This window comes from Choloepus didactylus, chromosome 7 (genome assembly GCF_015220235.1).
Source record: "Choloepus didactylus isolate mChoDid1 chromosome 7, mChoDid1.pri, whole genome shotgun sequence".
Classification (NCBI taxonomy): domain Eukaryota; kingdom Metazoa; phylum Chordata; class Mammalia; order Pilosa; family Megalonychidae; genus Choloepus; species Choloepus didactylus.
In genome coordinates this window covers 69,121,590-69,146,026 of record NC_051313.1, presented here as the reverse complement: position 1 = coordinate 69,146,026, position 24,437 = coordinate 69,121,590, and the positions used below count along the sequence as shown (strand labels likewise).

The 24,437-nt window shown below is 35.8% G+C and overlaps 1 protein-coding gene across 2 annotated transcripts in view; it reads right to left on the bottom strand.

The window, feature by feature from the left end:
- Positions 1-24,437, bottom strand: part of ME1 (malic enzyme 1) — a 267,367-nt gene that overhangs the window by 226,801 nt on the left and 16,129 nt on the right. For both annotated transcript variants that reach the window (XM_037844248.1, XM_037844249.1), the window contains exon 3: positions 8,104-8,253. In XM_037844248.1, coding sequence (XP_037700176.1) covers positions 8,104-8,253 — 150 coding nt within the window. The remainder of the gene's footprint in view (positions 1-8,103; positions 8,254-24,437) is intronic.

Genomic DNA, 24,437 nt, shown 5'->3' with positions numbered 1-24,437 from the left:
TTATTCAAATGACTTGAGTATTTCCAAGGATGAAGAGTAGTCAGGAAGTCTATTCCAATCTCATTTAAATTATCAGAAAAACTTTATTAACACTGAAGTTAAAATTGTATCTCTATAATAACTTCCATCTACTAATTTTAGTTCGGCATTGTGAGGCTATACCTGCAAGTTTATTCTACATTTATTCTACATTAACATTTTTCAAATAATTAAAGACTTAACTTTGAAATCTTTTCTTTAAGCTACACACTCCCATTTCTTCCAACTGTTTCTTATACAACAACTTTTCCATAACTGTCACTGCTATTGTCACTCTTCTCTACTTACATCCCAGTTTGTCAAGGATCTTTCCAAAACATGGTATCCAAAACTAAACACAACATTCCAGATGTGGTCTGTGTGTGTGATACAAAGTATGGCTAAGAACAAATGCCTCCCATTTTTAAAAATCCATATGTTTAAAATGAAGACTAAGATCTATAATACCACTTATAAATATATACTCTTCTTGAAGATGGAAAAAATAACACCCAACTTAATACATTTGGAGATTTTTCTTAATTCTCCATATGCTATGTGTACTTAAATCAAAACACCTGGGTGTACCACACAGATTGTAGAAAAGTTATTTTTGGATCCAAAACCTAAACTTCCATTCAAGTTTTCCAGACTTAAAAGTCTCTAGATGAATATGGAAACTCGATGAAATGTTACTTTACACTTTTTAGGGTCTTTTATAGTAAAAGATAAGTTTCACTGTCTTGCTAAAAAGATTTATATTTCTATGCATGAATTTAGACAATCCTTAGATTCTGATTTGAAGAACTGATGTTTGAATAAGGTCTACATTTTTCCCATTCTACAAATTTTTCCTATCTACAGAGTACTTACAAAAGAAGATGGTTTGGTGATTTAAATCACTTCTAGGAACACACTGAATTTCCAGTACTTAAAATGTGGAATACTCTAACTCATCACTCCTATTGAGTACAAGTACATTTTAATAAATATAACATTTATTCTGCTCAAAAAAAAAGTTAATTCTAATTAATTGTTTGAAAAAGCATCATCTACATCTCCATAATAAATGAATATCAACTTTTTTTGCAAATAATTATCTCTACCTAAAAGAATAAATTGAGGTGATGGTTAAAAGACCTGAATTAGTACAGACATTCCATGGACCTTGTTTCAAATCTTTGAAAAACAGCATTCCACAATGTAGCTTTTTCCTCCTACAATAAAATAGGATTGATGCATATATTAAGGCCATTTAAAAAGGAATGAAATAAATGAAACAAAGAATGTTTTAGAATTAATACAGATCAAAATCAAAGGCTAATTACCAGACATAAATGGTGAAAATTTAATATCTTAGCATTAAAATGATCGCTTTTCTAGAAGTAATAAAAAATTAGTTAAACATCAAATAGTTGATGTTTAAGAGAATTTCTGGAGATGTTGAAAATTATAACAGCAGAAAAAACAAAATCGCAAACTAACCAGGGTTATGAGCCAAAAATATTCCCTGGTCCTCAAAGTCTCATAAATATTTCTGACGATCCCAAACTGGCTTAATTCAAGAAAGCTAAATCCAATCTAGAATTATCCTGGTTAAGCTCTAGTATCCAGGATTACCTAGGGCTTTAGGACCTCCTATCAGCCCTTCTTCGAAACTCCTATACTGATACATGAAAAAAAGGCTAGCTTTACCTGACTCTGCAAGTAAGATAACCTAGGAGAACAAGAAAAGTCCATTAACTTCTGGGCACAGTAGCACTTGTAATTCATGTCATAGTGGCCCAGTAACAAGGAGAATTGCATTAAACTATTAAAAGTACATCAAGACCATGACACATTGATTGTATACTTTGGATGGATTATATGGTATGTGAATATATCTTAATAAAATTTAAAGTTAAAAAAACGTACCTCAAGGGTTAAACATTTTACATGCACTATGAAAAGTGGCTAAGAAATCATGGGTATTTTTCCATAAGAAAATTAAGTTCATTTTATTTACAATCAATCATTGAGTTACTGGATTACTTAAAGCTTAATTAAAATACAGCAAAACTGCCACCATAACCTGTATAGTACATCACTAAAATAGATTATGCATAAGGAAACCAGGTAGATTACAAAGCTAGAAAAAAATTTTAAAAGCAAGAACAACATGCAAATTTCTATCCATTTGATAGTTCTAGTTAAAATCTGTACTATTATATAAGGAGGACATTCTTTGGTTAAAGGAGTATTACCTTTGGGAAGTGTTCTGGTTTGCTAGAGCTGCTGTTATGCAAAATACCAGAAATGGATTGGCTTTTATAAAAAGGGTTTATTAGGTTACAAATTCACAGTTTGAAGGCCATGAAATTTCCAAATTAAGGTATCAACAAGAGGATACTGAAGAAAGGCCAGTGGTGTACAGAACACCTCTGTTAGCTGGGAAGGCACATGACTGTCATCTGCTGGTCCTTTGCTCCTGGGTTCAGGTTTCAAAATGGCTTCGTCCAAAATGTTTCTGGGATTCCATCTCTCTTAGTTTCTCTCTCTCAGCTCCTGTGCATTCTTGCTTGTTCTCCTAGGGTGTTTCTCTCTAAGAGTCTAGGAGTCCTCTCTTAGCTTCTCTGGGGCAAACTCTGGGCTTCATCTCTTAGTTTAGCATCTCCAAACGTCTTTCTATCTGCATCTCCAAGTGTCTCCAAGCATCCGGGTCTGTGTTGGCTCTCAGCTTCTCCCAAGGCAAACTCTGGATTACATATCATAGCTTCTCTCCAAAATGTCTCTCTCAGCTTCTCTGCACTGCTCCTCTCTGGAAGCTCTCTTAAAGAACTCTAGGCATCTAATTAATACCCACCCTGAATGGATGGGGCCACACCTCCATGGAAATAATTTAATCAAAGGTCTCACCCACAGTTGGATGAGTCACATCTCCATGGAAACACTCAATCACAAGGTTCCACCCAACAAGACTGGATTAAAAGATCATGGCTAGTTTGAAACCAGCACAGGAAAATTTCATTTCATTCATTCTTTTAAAAATCCTTTTTTTGTTCTTTCTGATATTTCACAAACCAAATATCAATTAAATCTAAATCATTTACCCATTAAGACCACAAAATTTACTGAACTTTTGACACATCAGCAGAGTCCATATATTTCCATATGACTAAACAATATTTAGACTCTGATATTTGAATACATCTCCATTTCTAACAATGGCCATGGCTATTTCTATATATTTCTATGTGTATATTTCCACATAGGAGGTAAAAATGAAAGTTTAGTTCTCACAATTTAAATAATGAATACTTAACCTCAAGTTGTTTTCAGAATTCTAAAGGTAATAAGCATACAAACAAGCACTAAATGTAGTAAAAGCAATTGTAACATTTTATTTTGATTCATTTTAATGTTTTCTTTTATGCACTTTTTTAAGGATTTTCTAGGAAAAAGTAAAATTGTCTCACTGACTGGATCTCCTTAGGAACTAGTCTTCTCAATAATCTTTGTCATTATCAGAATCAAAACAGGTAACATTTGTGAAGGATATGCATTGTGTGTATATATATTGCTATATTGCTAGGAAGTTTAAATACATTATCTACTAACATCCATATCTGTACATTTGATTGCCTAACAGACCCCTCTACCTGGAAGTTCCAAAGACATTTAAAGCTCTACATGTCCTGAAATGAACTTTCTACTCTCTTACAAATAAATTGCAATATTCTGAAACTCAGTGAATGATAAGACCATCCCTTTAGTCATCAAGAAACCTGTGAATTATAATAGCAATAATAGTAACCACTACTTGGGAATGGCTACATTATGTCAAGAGCTATGCTAGGTATATTTTCTGCATCAAATCTAATCCTCACCCTCCAAAAATGTTACAAAATAGGTATTCTGTCAAATCTTGCAGTAAAGAATCCTTTAATTTTATTTAATTGAGGTTATCTTCAATTAATTTCAGCAGAGAACACATTTTCATCATAGCTTTTGGTGAACAATGGTACTAGTCTGATCACACTTTGAAAAACGCTTTTTAAATTCTCATTAACAATACAAAAATCAGTAGGGTTTCTATACACTACTAATGAACAATCAGTAGAAGAAATCAAGGAAAAAATTCCATTTTCAATAGCAACTAAAAGAATCAAATATCTAGTAATAAATCTAACCAAGGATATAAAAAAGGACTTGAACACAGAAAAGTACAAAACACAGCTAAAAGAAATTAAAGAAGATACAAATAAATGGAAGAACATTCCATGCTCATGGATTAGAAAATGAAATATTGTTAAGAAGTCAGTTCTACCCAAAGTGATTTACAGAGTCAATGCAATCCCCATGAAAATTACAACAGCCTTCTTTGCGGAAAGAGAAAAGCCAATCATCAAATTTACAAGCCAAAGCCATTTTGAAACCAAAGAACAAAGTTGGAGGGCTCACACTCCCAGATCTTAAAACTTATTACAAGGCTACAGTAATTAAAACAGCATGGTAATAGCACAAGAACAGACACAAAAACCAATTCGAGACCAACTCTCAAATTGAGAGTTCAGAAATCAACCATCACTTTCACGGCAAACAGATTTTTGCCAAGGGGGCAAGGATCACTTACTTGGGAAAGAATAGTGTCTTCAACAAGTGATGCTGGGAAAACTGGATCTCCATTTGCAAAAGAATGAAGGTAGGCCTCTACCTCAAATTATAGAAAAATCAACTCAAAGGTACCACCCTCATGCAATCTGTTCATAATAGCAAAAAATATGTGTGTGAGGGACAGTATAAGGGAATTCTATTTCCTACATGAATTTTCTGTAAACTTCTCTAATAAAAAAATAATAAATGAGCAATATGGCAATATAAAATGGAATATTATTCAGCAATAAAAATGAATGAATTTCTGATACATGCTACAATATGTATGAATGAATCTTTAAGACATCATGTTGAGAGAAATAACCCATACCCAAAGGACTAATATTGTATGATTTCACATATGAAATACCTAAAATAACCAAATATATAGAGACAGAAGGTAGATTACAGGTTACCAGAGGCTGGGATTGTGGGTAAAGGTGGGAATAGGGAGTTACGGCTTAATGGTTACAGAGTTCTGTTGGGGTGATAAAAAATAATTTCGCTAATTGATGGTAGTGATGGTAGCACAATATTCTGAATGTAATTAATATCACTGAATTGTACACATGAAAGTAGTTAAAAAGGGAAATTTTGTGTTGTATATCTGTTACAATAATTTTTTTTTTAAAAAAGCAATATATCAGAAAATTTGACATAAACAGATAAATAGAAACCATTTTAGAAACTTTAGTTTTTCTGCTGGTAAAGCATTCCTTTTCTTTTTCTCTCAACTTGTTTAATTTAAAAAATTTTAAATACACAGAAAAGTTGAAAGAATAATACCACCTAGATTCAACATGTGTGACCATAATGCCACAAATTATCCCTCCTTTCCTTTCCCCCATCCTACCTACCTGTAAGCCTACCTATGTATCTTTCTGTTCACTTATTTTTTAATTATTTATTTCTGAAAGCCCCCTGGAATCAAATACGATAATACTTCTACAGAAAAACAGGTAACAGTAAGTTAGATAAATAAAGATATAAAAATCCTTACATAAATTTAGTTCAGGTTTTGCAACCAAATGGGTTCAGATGAGAAGGTTCTGCCTCAAATGAGAATTTTAAAATGTTTTGATTTTCAAAGTTTTGGATTTAAAAATTGAGGATAAGGAATGGTATTCTGCAGTACTATTCCTAATTTCACAGAGGAGAAAACCGAAGCATATAACAATCAAATAATTTAAACCAGGTTACAACAAGTAAACGGAAAAATTAGCAAGAGAAAACAGGCAATGTACTCCAGAGCCCATACTTTTAACCCCTACTCTGGAAGCCTCCAGTGCAAAAGGAAATCTTCATGACTTTCTTATCTTCATCCAGAATCTGACCCTTTATCCCTAATTCCATTGCTAACCTTCTAATCTGAGCCAGCATCAACCTCATTGAGTTTACTGCAATAAACTTCTAATTAAACTGCCTGATTCTTCTTTGCCTGTTCACAGCCTATTCCCAGCACAGTAGCCAGTGTTCTTTTAAAAACACTTTTTAAAATAGTTGTAACATGTCATGCCACTGCTCAAAATCATTAAGCGCTTTCCATTCAACTAACAGTAAAAGCCAATGCTCTTTAAAACAGCATATAAGAAACTAAAGATCAGCACCCCTGTTACCTTAACTCTGTGACCTCATCTGCTACTCTCCCACTCACACTCCACTCCAGTCACACTCGTCTCTTTGCAGTTCTTTGAACCCCCCAGGCATGTTTCCAATTCGGGCCTTGGCATTAGCTGTTCATTCTATCTGGCACATGTTTCATCTTATACCTAAATGGCTCCCACCCTCACTCCTTCAATATAATCTTCTCAATGAGGCCTACACACTCTACTCTATTTAAAATTACAACTGCCCCTCTAAACCAACTGATTCCCCTTTTCCTTTCTATTCTTCCTTTCTCCAATACACCTATTATTTTCAAACATTCCAGACAATTTACTTATGTTTCATGTCTATGTCTGTCTCTTCTGGTCTTAGAATACATGTACACCAATGTATCCCAAGCATCTACGTACTCAAAAAGTAATTGTTGCTATTGAGATTTCTAGGCACTTCAACCCAAATACTCTGAGTCAGGCTCTTCTCCTTAATGACAATTATTAGTATTTATCAGTATCTCTCAAAAATGTTAGAATTTCAATAAATACGCTTAAATTACACTTCAAAGAAGTTTTGTATACATATACTTTTATTAAGATTCTTTCTTAATGCAGAAATCTCTTACAGACATGGATAGATGTTTTGGTATTTTTCTGAGAGAAAACAGTATTTGTATGTATGTGTATGTTTCATGGTATATAGGAATGAAGGGATTTGGTATTTTAAAAATGTTTCTTCCTTCTATATGTTTGTATTTTCTGATGTTTAAATAATAAATATGTATTGTTTGTGTAACTAAAAAATTATATTCTTACTTAACCCAGCAAGTAATTATTCTTGACAAAACAATTACCAACTAAATTCCAACTCTTGCTCTTCTATTAAAAAAAATAATTATCACTGTTAATAAAGCCATTATATAAACAAAACACATATAAGTGCTATTAACACAGTTTAACAGACTATTTTCATATATTTATCTAATTCTTCTCTTTATAGAAGGGATGAAATGACTAATTTTTTTCTTCATACAAAGGATAATGTGGCACAAGTGTGGTAAATATCACCAATACACCTATGTGAAATATACATATTCAATTAATTTTAAGTATAATCTCTGAAATACTACTTTCAATGACAATACTTTCAAGAGACCTTTACTTTGTGGTAAAAAGTTAGTTTAAACATTTATTTTTTGTCTCCAAATTTAGAGCTGCAATTATATTTGAAGCACAAATATATTTAACTTTAGTTTTTGTTGTTGCTGTTGTTAAAATTATCATGTTTATCTCAATTGCTCCTTATTTTAAAAAGGATTTACAGTAATATAATGAATATGAATTTAGAAAAATTTCATCCTATACTCTAGGCATCCTTAAAGCTAACTACTGCACTTCATAAAATCAACAAAAGCACTACCTTAAAGACAATTTAGTTCCAATTCTGAATTTAGAAAACAGTTTGCTCTCATTTTCAAAAAAAAATTGAAGTCTCTTTTAACTTTTAAAAAAGTATAAATAATAATGGTAATTAACATCTTAAAGAAAAATTTAATTATGATCAATTACTTTCTTTCTAAGCAAATAAGTTCACTGAATACAAGGGAAAATCAAGTTGGTTAGAAATAAATATATTACCATGATCTTAAATCCACAGAGAAAAAACTATATTTTAAGTGTTATATATATTTATATATTTATACTTATATTTATATTTAATGTTCTTTCAAGTGAAGCCTAAAATAGATTTTTCAAAACTTGGATTTATTCAATAATTTAAAATTATTGCAACAATCTTAACAAAAAAATAAATAAATAAAGATATAAGTTGTGTTTAAAATAAAAGTTTACATACCTTGGCTTCCCAAATGCTAAACTATATTGCTGACAAGCCAGACCCACAGTGGGAGTATAAACAATAGGCATGAATTTCTCAATGTCAGACATCAGCACTCTATAAAAGAGCTTTTCATTTCTATCTTGAAGATCCATTAAGAGAAGATACCTGTAGAAATTGTATATAATTAGATCTATATTCCAATAAAATCATAAAACAGCTACTTAGAAAACTAAATATTTCTTCAATCAAGTATAAAGAATTTTTTGTTACACAGAAATCATGCGATTAAAAAAAAAACCCTAGAAATATTCTTAAACACCTCCAGGAATGAAGAACCATAAACCTGAGCCAGTGCCACTGAAAGTTGATATCACTGCTAAAATAGCAGTTTTATTTAATACTTTAAAAGACTGTATAGACTTTTTCCCTATTTTTACAATGAAACACAGATGAAAATACCACTATACATATAGTTTAAACTTTAACTTAACTAAAGTAAATAGACTCATACTTTAATTTGCAATATTAATGACCAAGGGAAACAAAAAGCAGGAAATCAGTTAACACTGACCCTAAAAGTAACTATAAAATAGGCAAGTTTTGTTCAAGGGACTTTTCTTACTATTTGTATCTAATGGACCTTTTTCTTCTAGTGGCGTTTCTGACCCAGAGTTATCCTTCTAAACATAAATCTTATGTTACCTGTAACATTCAATCATTTATAGAATCAAACTCAAACTGCTTGGTACAACTCAAAAGAATCTTGCAAAACTGGAATCAACCACCTTACCAGCCTTTCTGGATTGATTTCCATTCCCTAGAGTAGTTGAAAATGCACAGACTTTGAAGTCAGAGGTACATGGCTCTAATTCTTGGGCAACTGGGTGGATGCTATAACCAGAAAAGCAATGTTTGGGCAGAATATGATAATGTCAATTTTATTTAGACGTGCTAAAATTAATTTAGCAATGTAGAAGTCACCATTGCTAAATCAGTGGTAAATTCTCAGACCTCATCTTATTTTATGTTTTAGAACATTTGATGTGGTTAGCATTCCCTAAGGCTCAGGACACTTTCCGCACTTGACTTTCAGGCCATGATAGTCTCAGGTTTCCTCCTACCTCACTGATCAGTCCTTTTCTTTGTTCTTTAATCCTCTTCTACAAAAGCTTTCTGGCACTTTATAACTAATATATCAGGAAATTAGGCTGGCTCTACCTTCAAAATATATCCAAAATTACTGTAATAGTTTCTTACAGTTCTCCTAGCCTACATTCTAATCTCAACATTGCAACCAAAGTGATCCTTTTGAAATATAACTCAGATCATGGTGATCTCCTGCTCAAAATCCTGAACTGGCTCCCCTTTACACTCAGAGTAATAGTACTTTAGTACCCTACACATCCATACAAAATCTGTCATCCCCCATTACCTCACTAATTCCCTCTTCTTCCTCTTGCTCATTCTGCACAGCACAGGTGTCCCTGCTGATCCTTGACCATGCCAGGTAAGAACACTGTTCCTAGATTTCTTCATGGCTAACTGCCTCACTCCTTTGACTGTCTCCTCAAAACTCATCTTTCCAAGGAATCCAACCCTTATCACCCAATTTAACAATGCAAAACTGACCATACCTACCCCTCACCATTCTTAGTTCCTCTTACCCTACTCTTACCCTATTCTTTTCTTTACATTGTACTTGTCACTTTCTGGCAATTATATAATCCACTTATGTTTTTTGTTTACTATCTATCACCAAAGTGTAAATTCCATGAGAAGAGAGATATTTGTCTATAATCCCAATGCCTAAAACACTATCTGGCTCTGGCACTTAGTTGAAGCTTACAAAATATTTGAGGAACACTCTGTAGTAAAAATATAAATGGCACCAGCTTATCGGAGGTAGATAACAAAACGGCCCAGGAAAAGAATATAAAGTAAGAACATGAGAGGCTAAGGGAAGTCTCTAAGGAACAAGTATAAGAAAAAACTGTGAAGACATTTAAGATGAAGCAACTGTATACATACTGGACAAAATGAAAAAGTTCTAACATATGTCTACTAAGCAATCATAGAAGGAGAGAACTAAAGAGAATGGCAGAAAGGCAATACCCAAATAGAGAATGGATAATAATTTTTTAGAATCAAAGATATCAGCCCTCTGATTGGGGAGGGGGAAGTTTCAACGTAAAGTAAAAAACATGCACAAAAAAACATGCAATCATTTCAATACATGCACAAACAGCATTTGAAATTCAACATCCATTCATCATAAAACTCATAGTGAGCAAGGAATATAAGGAGACTCCCTGATCCTGCTAAAGGGTACCTACAAAAAACCCTGAGCTAACATCACACTTTTAATGGTGAAATACTGTATGTTTTTCACATAAGATATAGAATAAGGCAAGACTACTGTCATCACTTTTCTCCAGGTAAGAAAAACAGAAATTAAAAGACATATGGAATGAAAGGGAAAAGTATCTTTGTTTGTAGATAGCATGATCATTTATCTAAAAAATCCTAAAGATTGTATACTTTGGATGGTTTGTATGGTGTGTGAATATATCTCAATAAAGCTGCATCTAAAACAAAAAGCTACTAGAGCCAAAGAAGATATACAAAAGACGAGAAACCACATGAAAAGATCTCAACATCATTAGCCATTACAGAAATGCAAATCAAAACCACAAAGAGATACCATTTCATGCCCAATCAAATGGCTGCCATTAAAAACCAGAAAATAACAATTGTTGGAGAGGATGCGGAAAAACAGGAACACTCATTCATCCCTAGTGGTGAAATAAAATGGTGTAGCCTCTGTGAAAGATAGTTTGACAGTTCCTTAGAAAGCTAAGTATAGAACTACTAGGTGATCCAGCAATCTTATTACTAGGCATCTGTCTATAAGAACTGAAGGCAGGGAATCAAAAAGGTATTTTCAGACTGATGTTCATAGCAGCATTATTCTCAATCGCCAAAAGACGGAAGCAACCCAAGTTTTCATCAACCCATAAATGGATAAACAAAATATGGTATATACATACAATGGAATATTATACACTCATAAAAAGGAATGAAGCCCTGATACATGCAACATAATGGATGAACTTTGAAGGGATCATGTTGAGTGAAAAGAGCCAGACACAAAAGGACAAATATTACATGGGCAAACTGTTTTAAACAATTAGAATAAGCAAAATCATAGAATCAGAATCTAGACTTTAAGTTACCAGGGGACAGAGTAGGGATAGGGAATGGAAAATTAAGGCTTAAAATGTACAGGGTTCTTATTTGGAATGATGGAATGTTTGGGTAATAAATGGTGGTAATGGTAGCACAACATTGTGAGCACAATTAACAGGACTGGAATATGTATCTGAACATGATTAAAGGGGAAATGTTAGATTGTATATATGGTAACAGAATAAATATTTTTTTAAAAAATCCATGGAACTACACTAGACAAAAAGTAAACCTAAAGGGAGTTCTGTCAGTTGAAAAAAAAAAAAAAAAAAAGAAAAGGAGAGAGGTCTGGAGAAGGGCACAGAACTAAAGAGTATGAGTAAGGATAACTTAAGGAAAAAGAGAGATAGTGAAAAAACAGATCTGACAAATAAAAACCAAAGGATAAGATGGTTGGTTCAAGAACTGCCTTCACAGTAACAACTTGAAATGTGAACAGATTAAGCTCCCTAATTAAAACATACAGACTGGCAGAATGGATTAAAAAGTATGATCCATCAAAATGCTTTTTATGAGACTCATGTGAGACCCAGTGACACAAAGAGATTGAAAGTGAAAGGATGGAAAAAAATATTCCACACAAGCTATCATCATATCAAAGGAGGGTAGCTATACTAATACCAGACAAAATACACTTTAAATGCAAAGACATCATAAGAGACAAAGTAGGACACTATATATTAATAAAATGGACAATTCTCCAAGAAGAAATAACAATCATAAATATTTATGTACACAATCAAGGAGCTCCAAAGTACATGAGACAAACATTGGCTAAACTGAACGGAGCAGTACACGTTTCTACAAGAGTGAAAGACGTCAATATACCACTCTCTTCTATAGACAGAGCAACTAGACAGAGGACCAATAAGGAAACTCAGAACCTAAACAATGTGATAAATGAATTTGACTTAACAGACATATAGAGATCATTGCACCCCAAAATACCAGGATGTACATGCTTCTCTAGACTCATGGAACGTTCTCCAGGATAGATCTTATATTGTGGACCAATAAATGTAAAAAGATTGAAATTATTCAAAGCACATTCTCTGACCATAATAGAATAAGGCTGGAAATCAATAACCACAAAAGAACCAGAACTTTCACAAATACATGGAGGTTAAACAACACACTCTTAAACAATCACTGGGCCAAAGGAAAATTTGCAAGAGAAATTGGAAAATGAGACAAATGAAAACAAGAATACAATATATCAAAACCTATGGGATGCAGTGAAGGTGGTGCTGAGAGGAAAATTTATAGTTCTAAATACATACATTAAAAAGGAAGAAAGAGCTAAAACCAAAGACCTAACTGAACAACTGAAGAAGCCAGAGAAGGAAGAGCAAACTAACCTTAAAGCAAGTAGAAGAGACATAACAAAGATTAAAGCAGAAATAAATGATCTGGAGAACAACAACAACAAAAACGAGAGAATAAAAAAAAAACAAAAAAACGTTTGGTTCATTGAGAAGATCAGCAGGATTGACAATCCCTTAGCTAGACTGACAAAGTCAAAATGAGAGAAGATGAGAGAAGATACAAATAAAATCAGAAATGACAGGGGGGTCATTACTATGGATTCCAAAGACATTTAAAAGATCATAAGAGGATACTATGAACAACAGTACGCCAACAAACTAGATGACCTAGAGGAAACCGACAATTTCGTAGAAACACATGAACAACCTAGACTGACTTGAGAAGAAATAGAAGACCACAAACAAACCAATCCCAAGCAAAGAGATCCAGTCATCAAAAATCTTCCTCAAAATAAGGATGGCTCAAAGGAGAATTTTACCAAACATTCCAAAAGAACTAACACCATTCCGGCTCAAACTCTTTCAAAAAACTGAAGAAAAAGGCATACTACGTAACTAATTTAATGAAGCTAACAACACACTAATACCAAAACAGATAAAGATACTGCAAGAGAGGAAAACTACAGGCCAATCTCCCTTATGAATATAGATGCAAACTTCACAAAATACTTAAAAACCGAATCCAAAGGCACATTAAAAGAGTTATACACCATGACCAAGTGGGGTTTATTCCAGGCATGCAGAGGTGGTGCAACACAAGAAAATCAATTAATGCAATAAATCATGTTAACAGATCAAAAGGGAAAAATCACATGCTCATCTTGATTGACACTGAAAAGGCATTCAACAAAACTCAGCATCCTTTCTTGATAAAAACACTTCAAAAGTTAGGAATAGAATGAAACATCCTCAATATGATAAAGGACATATATGAAAAACACACAGCTAACATCATACTCAACTGTGAGAGACTGAAAGCCTTCCCCCTAAGATCAAGAATGAGACAAGGATTCCCACTGTCACCACCATATTCAACATTGGGCTGGAAGTTCTAGCTAGAGCAATTAGGCAAGAAAAAGAAATAAAAGGCATCCAAATGGGAAAGGAAGAAGTACATGTCTCATTATTTGCAGATGAAATGATCCTATATTTGGAAAATCCCAAGAAATCTACAACAAAGCAACCTGAGCTAATAAATTTTGCAAAGCGGTGAACAGAAAATTAACATGCAAAACTCAGTACTGTTTCTATACACTAGTAAATGAGCTAACCAAGGAGGCAATTAAGAAAAAAAATTCCATTTACAATAACAACTAAAACAATCAAGTATCTAGGAAGAAACTTAATCAAGGATGTAAAAGACCTGTACAGAGAAAACTACAAAAGACTGCTAAAAGAAATCAAAGAAGATTTAAATAGATGGAAACACATTCTGTGTTCATGGACAGGAACGCTAAATGTCATTAAGATGTCAATTCTAACCAAATTTATCTATAGATTCAATGAAATACCAATCAAAATTCCAACAACCTACTTTGCAGACTTGGAAAAGTTAATTATCAAATTTATTTGGAAGAGAAGGGGGCCTTAAATAGCTAAAAACATCCTAAAAAGAACGAAGGGGGAGGACTTAACACTTTCTGACTGTAAGGCTTATTATAAAGCCACAGTGGTCAAAACAGCATGGTATTGGCACAAAGACAGACATATTGACCAATGGAATTGAATTGAGTGTTCAGAAACAGACTCTCAGATCTATGGTCAATTGATTTTTGACAGGGGCCCAAAATCCACTGACCTGGGACGCAACAGTGTCTTCAACAAATGGGGTTGAGAGAAACAAATATCCATATCCAAAGGAATGAAAGAAGACCCACACCTCACACCCCATATGAAAATTAGCTCAAAGTAAATCAAAGACCTCAATATAAGAGCCAGTACCATAAAAATCATAGAAGATAATACAGGGAAACATCTTCAAGACCTAGTAATAGGAGGTAGCTTCTTAGATCTTACACCCAAAGCTCAAGCAACAAAACAAAAAACAGATAAATGGGAACTCCTCAAAATCAAACACTTCTGTGCCTCAAAGAACTTTGTCAAAAAGGTGAAGAGGAAGCCAACTCAATGGGAGAAAATATTTTGAAAACATATATCTGATAAGGTACTGATATCCAACATATATAAAGAAATTCTACAACTCAATGACAAAAGAACAAAGAGCACAATTATAAAATGGACAAAAGACATCAACAGACATTTTTCTGAAAAGGAAATACAAATATCTAAAAAAGCATATGAAAAAATGTTCATCTTCATTAGCTATTAGGGAAATGCAAATCTTAACTACAATGAGATATCATCTCACATCTATAAGAATGGCTGCCACGCTCTGAGGATTCGACAGAGGATTCTGGGAAAGAGAGAATAACAGGCAGGTAGCAGGTAGCCACCCATAGTGGGAGTTTCGCTGGGGCAGCACGCAGAGATTTCCAGAAGAAACTACTTGTAACTGCAGGAAACATGAAAGGCCTGTCAAAAGAATGGGAAGTCAGGGAAAACTAAGATGGCGGCTAGGTGAGACAGGGCAAAGGAACACCTATGTGAAAAACACTAGATAAGGACCAGAGGGTGACCCAGAATACCGGTTACAGCGATGTGCCAGCTGGACAAGGTCTGCTAGTTCCCAGGGGCTGTATACTTGGTAAAACCAGGAGTCTGCATTCTGAAACAAGTGAGTAAGCTGGCTGGAAGACCCACAGCCGTGTGGCGATCTGGGGAAGCCAGGGTTTGCCGTTTGGAGACTGCTGGGCTCTTTTTAAAAAAAAAAAAAAAAAGGGAAAAACCCAGGAGCGCCTGCAGCTGCGATTGTGGGAACCACGCAGTAAAACACAGCAAGAGGGGGCTGGGCCGGCCTCTCAGTGTCTGGCCTGGAAAATAGCCCGCTGCAGATACCCTTGGGGCCGGGGGAATGGAGGAGAGAGCCGGAAGCTGAAAGAAACCCCGTGGCTAGCAGCTGGCCCCCCGGAGGGCTGGATAAACTCCTGCCTGGGGCCGTGCCCACAGCCCAGAGCCCCGCCAGTTGTCCCGGAGTTGGGAAGGAGGAACTGTGTGAGGAGGGGGGTGTTGAGACGCCCTGTTCAGCCATTTTTGCATCAGGCTGAAAGCCCTCCGGCACGGCACGGCAGCCTGGGGCTTCCCTTGAGGGACGGCACGCACTGGTTATGTAGCACAGCATTCCCTCAGCAGAGGTCCTGGAGGATCGCGGCTGGGCGGGAGGACCCACTCAGAGAACCCAGGGACGCTATGCCAAGTCCGGTGGTTTGTGGGACAGCGAGAGAGAGGGTCTGGGGCTGAAATGAAATGAAGACTTGGACTCTTGCCGCGGCCTTGTATCTCCGGGAACCTGGGGGAATTGAATATTGAGGCTGTCCTCCTCCCTGACCACCCGTAAACACACCCCGCATTCAGGGCGGACGGCTCCAGCAACACACCCAGGCTGAGTTCTCCAGCTAGACCCCACAACAATCATTTCCCCACACACCGCGGGGACAAGGTGGAGCACTGACTTGAGAGGTACAGGAGACTCACAGATGCCATCTGCTGCTTAGTTAGAGAAAGTGTATGCCACCAAACTGTTTCTGAAAAATTAGATAGGTTTTTTTTTTTTTTACAACTTGAAAGAACCCTGTCGAGCAGAGCAAATGCCAAGAGGCCAAAAACAACAGAAAATCTCAATGCATATGATAAAACCATATGATATGGAGAATCCAACTCCAAACACACAAATCAGGTTATCAGAAGAGACAAAGTACCTCACACAATTAATCAAAGAACTACAATCGAGGAACGAAAACATGGCAAAGGATTTAAAGGACATCAAGAAGACCATGGCCCAGGACATAAGCGACATAAAGAAGACCCTAGAAGAGCATAAAGAAGACATTGCAAGAGTAAATAAAAAAATAGAAGATCTTATGGAAATAAAAGAAACTGTTGGCCACATTAAAAAGACTCTGGATATTCACAATACAAGACTAGAGGAAGCTGAACAGCATCTCAGTGTCCCAGAAGTCCACAGAACAGAAAATGAAAGAACTAAAGACAGAATGGAGAAAAAAATCGAAAAAATCAAAACGGATCTCAGGGATACGATAGATAAAATAAAACGTCCAAACTTAAGACTCATTGGTGTCACAGAAGGGGAAGAGAAGGGTAAAGGTCTAGAAAGAGTATTCAAAGAAATTGTGGGGGAAAACTTCCCCAACCTTATACACAATATAAATACACAAAGCATAAATGCCCAGCAAACTCCAAATAGAATAAATCCAAATAAACCCACTCCAAGATATATTCTGATCAGACTCTCAAATACTGAAGAGAAGGAGCAAGTTCTAAAAGCAGCAAGAGAAAAGCAATTCACCACATACCGAAAGGAAACAACATAAGACTAAGCTGTGACTACTCAGCAGCCACCATGGAGGCGAGAAGGCAGTGGCATGGCATATTTAAAATTCTGAGAGAGAAAAATTTCCAACCAAGAATGCTTTATCCAGCAAAACTCTCCTTCAAATTCAAGGGAGAGCTTAAATTTTTCACAAACAAATGCTGAGAGACTTTGCCAATAAAAGACCTGCCCTACTTCAGATTCTAAAGGGAGCCCTACCAACAGAGAAACAAAGAAAGGAGAAAGAGATATAGAGAATTTTAACAGACATATATAGTACCTTACATCCCAAAGCACCAGGACACTCATTTTTCTCCATTGATCATGGATCTTTCTCCAGAAGGGACCATAAGCTGGGACATAAAACAAGCCTCAAGAAATTTAAAAAAAAAAAAAAAAAAAATTGAATATACTCAAAGCACATTCTCCAACCACAATGGAATACAAATAGAAGTCAATAATTTTTGAACTGTAACTCCACTATTTACTTCCTACATGATATAAATTACACAAACTCTAATGACAAATCAGTGGTTTTGAACTCAATGTAAAATATGTAATTTTAGACAGCTATGTAAAGGTGGGGGAATGGAGGAGTATAGGAACATAGTTTATGTGTCCTATTGAAGTTAAGGTGGTATCAAAGAAAAACAAGATTGATATGGATTTAAGAGGTTAATTTTAACCCCCACAGCAAACACAAAGAAATTATTAGAGAATATGACCATAGAGATGAAAAGTAGAGTTTCGGTTAAGAGAAATGGGGGAATGGGCAATGGTGAGTTAAGAAATGAGTGTAGAGTTGCTGTCTAAGGTGAAGGGAAATTTCTAGTAATGGATGGTGGGAAAGAGCATTACAACATTCTAAATGTGATTAATCCCACTAATGGAAGGCTAGCGAGGGAGTGGAATGAGAAGATTTAGGCTGTATATATCTTTCCACAACTGAAAAAAAAAAAAAAGACAGTCTAAATAGATGATGATTGAATGCCAAGGATGAATTTGGTGGCTCAAAGGGACACAGTTGAGACATAAGGTAAGGGAAATATAGAATGCAAGCTTTGGAAAAAAAAAAAAAAAATGGCTGCCATTAAGCAAATAGGAAACAACAAATGCTGAAGAGGATGTGGGGAAATTGGAACTCTTATCCACTGCTGGTGGGAACGTATGATGGTACAGCCACTGTGGAAGACAGTTTGGTGGTTCCTCAGAAAACTTAATATCAAGTGTGCCAGTTTGAATGCATTATGTCCCCCCAAATGCCATTATTTTTGATGTAATCTTGTGTGTGCAGACCTATCAGTGTTAATTAGATTGTAATTCTTTGAGTGTTTCCATGGAGATGTGCCCCACCCAACTGTGGGTGATGACTCTGACTGGATAATTTCCATGGAGGTGTTGGCCCACCCTTTGGATGGGTCTGAATTAAATTACTAGTGCACTATATACGATCAGACAGAAGGAGCAAGCTTACTACAGCCAAGAGGGACACTTCGAAGAAAGCACAGGAGCTGCAGATGAGAGAGAGTTTGAAGACAGCCGTTGAAAGCAGACTCTCGCTCCAGGGAGGCTAAGAGAGGACAAATATCCCAAGTGCAACTAAGAGTGACATTTTTGAGGAACTGCAGCCTAGAGAGGAACATCCTGGGAGAAAGCCATTTTGAAACCAGAACTTTGGAGCAGATGCCAGCCACTTGCCTTCCCAGCTAACAGAGGTTTTCCGGCCATCCTCCAGTGAAGGTACCCAATTGCTGTTGCCTTGGACACTTTACAGCCTTAAGACTGTAACCGTGTAACCAAATAAACTCCCTTTTATAAAAGCCAATCCATCTCTGGTGTTTTACATTCTGGCAGCATTAGCAAACTAGAACATCAAGTTACCCTACAACCCAGGAATTCCACTACTTGGTATATACCCAGAAGATCTGAAAGCAGGGACACGAGCAGACATTTGCACACTGATATTCACAGTGGCATTATGCGCAATTGCCAGAAAATGGAAACAATCCAAGTGACCTTCAATAGACAAGTGGATAAACAAAATGTGGTATATACATATGAAGAAATACTATGCAGCAGTAAGAAAGAATGAGGTCCTGAAACATGGGACAACATGGAGGAACCCTGAGGACAAAATTCTGAATGAAATAAATCAGACACAAAAGGACAGCTATTGTATGGTATCACTAATATGAACCCCCTGGGTAACGTAAAATCACTGTCTTAAAATGTAAAATATAGGGGACCTAGAGATAGAAAGAAGCTAGAGAAGGAGGAATGATTACCTAATATGTACAGACCCATTAACGAAGTTAAACTTAAAGGTATGGGAAGAAAAAGGGGTGATGATAGTTCATAATTAGGATTACAAGTATCAGTGCCATATTGAAGGCAAACATGATTGAAAGGGGTTGTTTAGAACCATGTATCTCACAGATTAGCATTACAAATATAAATATGTTCTTGCATGATCTACTTCTAAGATATGACACTTGTACAAAGAGCTAATAACAGAGTGGTATATGGGAAAAACTGATTGCATACTATGGACTATATTTAATAGGAATACCTTACTAGTACCACCCCAATACTAGGGGTAAATAATTGGGTATGGAATAAGAGTTATGGGGTGTTTGGGGTTATGATAATTGTTTAAAATTGACAGTAACGATGATTCTACAACTAACTGAGGATAATGTAAGACACTGGTTGTTTATTTTTGATAGAATATATGCTATATGAAATTAGGGACCCAATACTTAAGTCAAGCCCTCTTTCTTGAGGTTTGCTCTTATGAAACTTACTTCTATAATGGGGAGGCTAAGCCTACCTATAATTATGCCTAAGAGTCACTTCCAGAGAACCTCTTTTGTTTCTCAGACATTGCCTTTTCTCTCTCTCAGCCCAACTCTGCAAATAAATTCATTACTCTCTCCCTTATGTGGGACATGACTCCCAGGAATGAGCGTGGTCCTGGCATTGTGGGATTGAGAGTGCCTTCTTCACCAAAAGGGAGAAAAGAAACATAACAAAATAAGGTTTCAGAGGCTAAGAGATCTCAAATAGAGTCGAGAGGCTATCCTGGAGGTTACTCTTATGCAAGTTTCAAGAAGATATTGCAAATAGCCACAGTAAGCCGAGCTCTAACCAACAGTATTCCCGAAAATCCAAAAGAATACCCAGATCCTTATCTCTCAGACTCTATAAAAGTTTTACTATGCTTATTTTCGAGATATGTAAAACCTCCAAATTGTTCCTATGCTAAATAAGTCCCAAAACCCAGAGGCTCCAGTCTCTTCAAGAACATCAACCAGCTGCGTTCCAATTCCCCATAATGTTGACACCTCTTTTCAATAGGAGCAAGTTAGAGTGGTCACTGCCCAGATATACCTGAAGATTGAGAGAATGATCAAATGGGAGGGAAGAGAAGCAACAGAGAAGATAGGATTTAACAAAGGATTATGACTACTGAATCATTAAATATCGATTTTTTTTAGTCTCCAGTGAATTGGAACAGTTAGAAGGAAATAACCAAAATTGTGGAACTGTAACTCATACCATACTTTGAAATTTGCTCTATAACTACTTGATAAACCATACTTTGAAAGTTATCATTTTTATGCAAATATTTCATAATAAAAAATGTTTAAAAAAAGATATTCAACATCACTGGTCACCAAGGAAATGAAAATTCAAAGCATAATGAGACTACTAAACATTCAGAAAAACGGACTAAACTTTTTATAAGGGTGAAAATATCAAGTATTGGTGATTATATAGAGAACAGGAAGACTCATAAATTGCTGGTGGGAATGCAAAATTGTACAAACACTTTGGGAAACATGCAATTTCTTATAAAGGTAGGCATACACTTACCATTTGATCTTAGAAATTATACTCTCAGTTTTTTACCCAAAAGAAATGAAAACATATGGGGTAGGCCACGATGGTAGCATAAAGACACTCCAGCATGCCATTCTCCCATAGAACCTTAGAATAATTAGCAAAAACTGGCAGAGCTATCTTTCTCAAAACTCTGGAAAACAGTTAAAGGGCTACAGCAACTGGGTGAGTGCCAAATCAACAAAACAGATCTTGAAAAATGGGAGGGGAAAAAAATGGTAGGAGAAGATCATGGCACCCTTGTTGGCCTCTTTCCTACACCCTCCCCAGCACGATGTGGAGCCAGCTTGTGCTTAGATTAAGGGTCCCTGGTCCTGTTACCGAGGGAGCAGAGTAATACCCATGCACATACTGCAGTGCCTCCTTGTCCATGCCAGTCTATTGGGTGGCAGTGTGAAAGACTGAACCAGGAAACTTGTCTAGGACTTGCCTCCCAGAAGGCAGAAGGAGTTTGCATACAGCTAAAGCAGTGTAAAAAACAATTAAGTCCAGTGATTGTATACTTCAGATGGTTTGTATGGTATGTGAATATATCTCAAAATTGCATTTAAAAATAAAAAAGTCAAAGTAGCCTGGGCAAAACATTACCTACTTTAAGACATATGATAGTCAAATACAAAAGAAGACATACTATATAATTCATTATTTAGAAATTTTAGAAGAGCAAAATTATAACAACAAAAAGCAGATCAGAGGATGCATGGGGCCAACACTGTGGGAAGAAGACTGCCTTCAATAAGTATTGGAGAATTCTGGGATAATGGAAATGCTCTATTATGATTGCAGTGGTAGCACATAACTGTATATAATTGCCAAAACTTATCGAACTGCATACTTAAAATAGGTGACTTATGCTGAGTGTAAATTCTATCTCAATAAAGCTATTCAGAAAGATATATTAAAGAAAATATATATGATAATCTAACTTGTACGATCAGTTTGTTTGAACACCATAGGTGCTGGGAGCAGTGAATGGGAAGTGGGATTTAGTGAGTTTGTACAGGCTGGGGTGGAATCCTGACAAATCCAAGAGTGATATAGACAGAGAGTATAAATGTATTAGTGGTGTCCCCCCAAGTTGCTGGGGAGAAATGCAAAAGTGTTGAACTTCCCCACCTGGGCTATTGCTGCTTTTCCGGCAAACATTGAGGACTGCCAGTTTAGTGGGCCGAGCCCTCGATCTGGGGGCCTTCCCCTGTGAAGCTAGTTGCTGCAAGAGAGAGGCTAAGCCCACTTATAATTGTGCATAGGAGTCCCCCCCAGAGAGCTTCTCTGTTGCTCAGCTGTGGCCCCCTCTCTCTCTAAGCCCACTCAGCAAATGAACTCACTACCCTCCCCTCCTACGTGGGACGTGACTCCCAGTGGTGTGAATCCGTAGAAAATGACTCCTGGAGATGAGCCTGGACCCAGCACTGTGGGATTGAGAGGATCTTCCTGATCAAAAGGGGGAAGAGAGATGAAGCAAAATAGGGTTCCAGTGGCAGAGAGATTTCAAATGGAGTCAAGAGATCACTCTGGAGGGTATTCCTATGTACCATATAGATACCACCTTTTAGTTTTAGTGTATGGAATGTATAGAGGGAAATATATGAAACTGTCAAACCGTAACCCAGTGACCTTGATTCTTGAAGATGGTGGTATAACTATGTAGATTGCATAGTGTGCCCGTGTGACTGTGAACTTGTGGCTTGCACTCCCTTTATCCAGTATATGGACAGATGAGATTTTTTTTTTTACTCTTACACACCTGGAAGAATACCTAACATAAATATTACTCAATACCTTGTATAGTGCCATACTTTGAAGTCTTAAACCATAGGAATGAAATTCCTATGAGAAAATTTTAGATATCAGTCACTGAAAGGAGAGAATATATTACATTAGAAGATCCTTCTTCAAGGCTCTAAAATTATACACCATCAGTAATGCCCAGATACCAATAAGGCCATACCTAGTACAAGACACAGGATAACCTGTATAATTATATTACACAATAGGCAAAACTGAATTTATAAAATATTTTAAAATTATAATGAAAAATATATAATAGATTCTGAAACAATGTAACTATTAAAATTTTCTAAGGCTAGAGTGAAATGAAAGTTTATTAAAATAAAATTAAGTAAATACCATGACATAATCTTATGTTTCTATAGAATTTTGTCTATATTTTAATATACAGACATCTACTATATAAATGAGTACATCTAATACTCATTTATTACTTACTATATCACTTTGTAAGTTACAGTAATAGAATTACCATTTATTGAGAACTTGCTAGGCATTGGGCTAGCCACCTTTTTAAATTTCACAATATTTTGAAGTAGCTATTATTCTCTCCAACTCACAAATGAAAAACCTGAGGTTTAGAGAGGTGAAATACATTAATAAGAAAGGGCATAGTCAAAAGCAGAGGGTGAGTGAGCTACAGATTCAACACAATAACTATCAAAATTCCAGTAACCATTTTTACAGAAATGGAAAAACTGTTCCTCTAACTCACATGGAATTGGAAGGTGTCCTGAATAGCCAAAACAATTCTGAAAAAGAAGAAAAGTTGGAAGACTCACATTCCCCAATTTCAGAATTTACTACAAATGTACAGTAATCCAAATAGTGTGATCCTGGCACAAGGATAAATATATAGACCAATAAAACAGAATTAAAAGTACAGAAACAGAACCACATATCTATGGCCTTGATTTTTGGCAGGAGTGCTAAGTACAGGCAATGAAGAAAGAATAGTCTTCAACAAACGGAACTGGGAAAACTGGATAACCACGTGCAAAAGAATGAGGGTGTACCCCTGCCTCACACCATACATAAAAATTAACTCAAAATGGATCAAGGTCCTAAATATAAGGGCTAAAAGCATAAAACTCTTAGAAGATAACATAGGGGCAAATTTTCATGACTTTAGATTCAGTAATGGAGTCTTAAATCTGACATCAAAAGCAAAAGTAACAGAAGAAACAATGGCTAAATTCAATCTCAGCAAACGTAAAAATTTTTGTACAACAGGTATTATCAATAAAATAAAAAGACAACCTATGGAATGGGAGAAAGCAGTAGTTGCAATCATATATCTGTTTCCAATAAGGGCTTAATATCCAGAATATTTAAGGAACTCTTATAACTCAACAACAAAAAGACAAATAACCCAGTTAAAAATGAGCAAAGGATTTGAACAGACATTTCTCCCAAAAGGATAATACAAATGGCCAATGAGCACATGAAAAGATGCTGAGCCTCACTAATCATTAGGGAAATGCAAATCAAAACCACAATATGATTCCACTATTATTTAATCATTGGAAAATAACAAGTTGGAGAAAATACGGAGAAATTGGAACCCTTGTTTGCGCATTGTTGGTAGGAATGAAAAATGTTGCAACCACTGTGGAAAGCAGTAGGGTAGTTCCCAT